Raw genomic sequence first — 4,146 nt, 5'->3', positions numbered from 1 at the left:
ATATATATATATATATATCTGTATATATATCCTGAATCAGATAGATTTCCATTGAAAGCAATTAAGTACACATATCAAATTAAACTGCATAGGGATTCATGCCTCAAAACAGGACACATTAACACACACATTACATTGACATATCGTTGTAAACTTACCCGTTCGTACTGTAGTCCTGCTGTGGACTTCTGTGCACCATACGGCATGTCAGGGTGGTGTTGTGAGGGATGGTGTCGCTGGGGGCCACCCTGAGGGTGCATAGAGTTTCCATTAGACAACTGATTGTGCCTGTGGTCATCCTGCGGATAGGCCGAGGGGCTGTGGCCACCATTTGCTGGCATTTGATTGTATTTGGCATTGGGGTGTGGCATGTTTTGAGGTGGTCTGTCACGATAACCATCGGAAGCAAATGAGTCATTATGTCGGCGTTCAAATGATTCGTTGTTTCGCCTACTATCAAAAGATTCGTTATGTTTCCTTTCAAAAGAGTCATTTTGCCGTCTATCATAACTGTCCTCAGATCTCCTATCTCGCTCCATTGTGCCGTCTGGTCTGTAGTTGTTACCGGGAGGAGGACCTCCACGATACTCTGGGGGAATGTCTCTAGGGTCACGCATGTTTCTTTGGTCATGCATGTCCCTTGGGTCACGGGGATTCCCATCCCTAGGATCCCTATCCCAGGGATCTCTGTACTCTCTACGGGGCTCCTTGTCCTGTGGGTGACGCCGATCATATTGTGGGTCTTGTCGGTTCAGGGTGCCCCCATCCTGTCTGTACTGTGACTGACCATATCCTGGGCGCTGTCCATAAGGATTCTGCATTCCTCGCTGAGGAGGCATATCATTCTCAGGTACAGGTGGATACATGTTGTCAGGAACGTACCTCTGTCTCTGTGGTGGTGGGCTGCTCTGCCGTAAAGAGTTGGACCTCGCCACAGAAATTTTACTGTCTGATGGAGCAAAGCCATTTAATTGTTGTGTGGAATGACCTCTGATAATTGTCTGGAAATGAAACAATAATTACAAGAAACTGCAAATACTTTTCAACCTCATTCATGAACAAAGTAAACATTTTCTTAAATAAATATCATATCAAACATTTAATTTTTATTCTAATTTTATTTGAAGTATTTGGAAGGTTGAGGTTACTGGTTATCACAATGCCTGGTTGTTACAATTTTATCTTGTACCTTTAGAGGGAGGATCTCTGTCTGTGTAATGGTGGATGGATCTATGATGGGTTTACGTCGATCATTTTCCTCTGGTATGATAATGCCAGTCCATTGTGGGGGGAGGCCTACATACTTCCCTTGATCCCTGTCAAAGCCAGTGTGCACACGATGCTCAAAGTTGGATGGTGTAGAGATTTCTATCTTCTTTCCTTTCTTCTTAAACATTTTTCAGTCTATTTCTGAAAAAGATAAGACAATGAATAAATGCACAATACCTTATAATATGACTATGTGTAGGTTCTTGAGATGATATAAAGAACTGGTACTTTATGAGTAATCTGAGAGAAAACCTAACCCTGATCTGATAGGGATCAAGTACCCATAACCTATTTTGACTGATGTATGCAACATGTTTCAATATATATACTTAATTTGTAATTTACCACTGATGCTCAATCAAATGATATGATCTCGATAGTAAAATATTGCCAGAATATTTGTACACACCATTTTTGTATTTGAATTATTGTGTATGATTTTGTTTTGTAGTCTCTGTTTCAGGTTCTATCTGTAAATTGTAATATGATCACATTACTGTTGAGTTACACAATATGGAGGTACTGGGGTAGGTAGAGTGCTTGACCATATGTACACCAGTAATGTAATGGTTTGCTTCAGGCTCTCGGCAAACTTCAACAGGTGTGCTGTTTTTATGGTTTGGTCATGATTTGAGCTAGCTTTGCTGATCACAGGTAAATACTGATGTTCAGAGGTAAAATTGAACATATTCTAACAAATTTTGGTACAGATATGGGCTATTCATAAGGGTTTTTTCAATACTAAGTTGAAAAAGGAATTATTCCATACAGTTACTGGGTATCTAGTTCAGATTCTAAAGTTGATTGGCTAATGGAAGGCTTGTTTTTGGAAGGTTTCACTTTGAAGTAATATGGAGAAATTTTTCATTGGAGTATATAATCATGTTTGTAAAATTAGTTTTATTTTGTATCATTCAAAAAAGACAGAATCAGATTTAGATATATTGTATGCATTTTAATAGTTTTTTTAACATGTCCACGATTCCTTATACAGTCTTCTTGCTATCAAGTGATCTGCAATTATTAAGCCTTTTTTTTAAAAACTTTTAATGATAGGAAAACATTAAGGATCATTTGCAAATCAGCTTGACCTTATAACTGTGAGGCAGCTACTTATGTTAAAATGTGTACCTTTGGGTACTTGGAGATAAAATCATCCTTTTAGAGCTGTCACATTAAATGTTACAGGTACTCCAGTCTAGTTGAATATATATAGGTGGGGTATTTAACCTGATCAGTCGTAAACTTTATGATACCACTATATATATATCTAATGGACACGGGTAAGTGCTAATACTGTGGTCTATGGAGGATATGAACTGTTGAAACTTGTTTTAAGATTCTGTTATACCATTTTTTATTTTCAGCTTCTATGCCTGTAATACAAGAAAATTCCCAACTGTAAGTCTGTGGTACATGTAGATTTATGTATGACTATATATATATATCACATCAGTATGAAGGGAGCCAGGCCAGCACTGTTAGATCTTGATAAGCAGTATCTGAACAGTAGAAGAATTCCTTTGGGCATTTCACAGCCACCATATGTAAGTTATGCTTCTGAAATCAGGTTAACCATCACTTTGACCAGGGTATTGCAGACTGTATTTAAAAAGCAGACTTTTGTTCAAAGGATTGAAATTAACCTTAATAATCAAACCTTAGCTTTAATGGCTTAATCTATTAAGTAACAGTATACAATATGATAGTACTTCGTTTTATGTAGCCTAGTATAATGTCATACTAAAAGTAACTAGCTCAGGTGTATACAAGGATTGACTCCATTCAGTACATTTCAGGATTATGTAGGTGAGGTCTACCCACATACCACTACATACCAGAGCTTTGTGTTGATTGTACTGTTATAATTAGGGAAGAATTATACCGTGATAAATACTTAAGTCAACTAGATAATGCTTGGAGTGTCAGCATTTACACATAGGTAAAAAGATGATCTGTAATGGTACATCCACACAATGTCTAGCCTTTGTCCTGTACAGATCTGATAAAGGGCTAAAAAAACAATGGTGGCATTACATTCTCAATATCTAACCTCTCAAATACACAAAAATTAAAGCCCTAGTTATTTTAAGTGTTTTTCGACAATCACTGAGCAATTATTGCCCTAATAAGACCTATATATGGTTGGGTGTTGATGGATAAGGTAAAAACACGCCAGATATGTCTACAAACATGCGTAACACATCACACATGTAGCCCGACACACACTCTAGACCTGTTTATGAGCCAGAAAACATCAGGTAATACATCCTCCAAACTCAGTTGTGGGAAACTGGCAATAACTTACAGCTAATGCAATATAAATTAACAAATTTATTGCTTTCCTAATTGCCTGAGATAAACATGCAGATTATGTGTAGATAGTAGGCACTAACTGTAGGAGTATCAGTTTACAAACAAGCAGCTGTGTCACATTCAGTATAATACTGAACTATAATGTATAAGCGTGCTCAACTGAACGGATGAATGTGTTCTATATCACTGGTAGCGTGGTATCTACCGAAATAATTCTTTTAATTCAAAGAACAATCTGATTCATCCTTAGTCACAATGTGTGGAAAGTTTTACAAATAAATCTTTTGAAAGGCATTGTCATATGTGATAATTATAACTAGCAGCCATAAATTTTAATACATTTATATATAAATATTGAGAGCATATCTCTGCTCCATGTTTTCTACACATTATTTGTATAAAGAGTTGTCAACTTCACTACATCCATGTTTTTTCCGCCCAAATTTGCTGTTGAGCGAGTTATAACCCTCCAGTCCAGGGGGTTAGATATGTAATCTACAATACTTCTTAGCTTCCAACTGATTTTCTGTGATTTTCAAGAAATGGCCATACCAATAATCT

At 37.0% G+C, this 4,146-nt stretch overlaps 1 protein-coding gene across 1 annotated transcript; it reads right to left on the bottom strand.

Moving 5' to 3' along the window:
* Positions 1–24: 24 nt before the first annotated feature.
* LOC110444653 (serine/threonine-protein kinase PAK mbt-like) lies at positions 25–1,502 on the bottom strand. Its single transcript, XM_021489015.1, has 2 exons — positions 1,190–1,502; positions 25–1,001 (listed from the first exon to the last, which is right to left on the bottom strand). The coding sequence occupies exons 1-2, from the start codon at positions 1,394–1,396 to the stop codon at positions 75–77; spliced, it is 1,134 nt and encodes a 377-aa protein (XP_021344690.1). The 5' UTR covers positions 1,397–1,502; the 3' UTR covers positions 25–74.
* Positions 1,503–4,146: the final 2,644 nt, after the last annotated feature.

This window comes from Mizuhopecten yessoensis, unplaced genomic scaffold (assembly GCF_002113885.1).
Source record: "Mizuhopecten yessoensis strain PY_sf001 unplaced genomic scaffold, ASM211388v2 hete_36157786, whole genome shotgun sequence".
Classification (NCBI taxonomy): Eukaryota; Metazoa; Mollusca; class Bivalvia; order Pectinida; family Pectinidae; genus Mizuhopecten; species Mizuhopecten yessoensis.
Note: the sequence above shows the minus strand (reverse complement) of the source record. Positions and strands in the feature narration are given on the sequence as shown.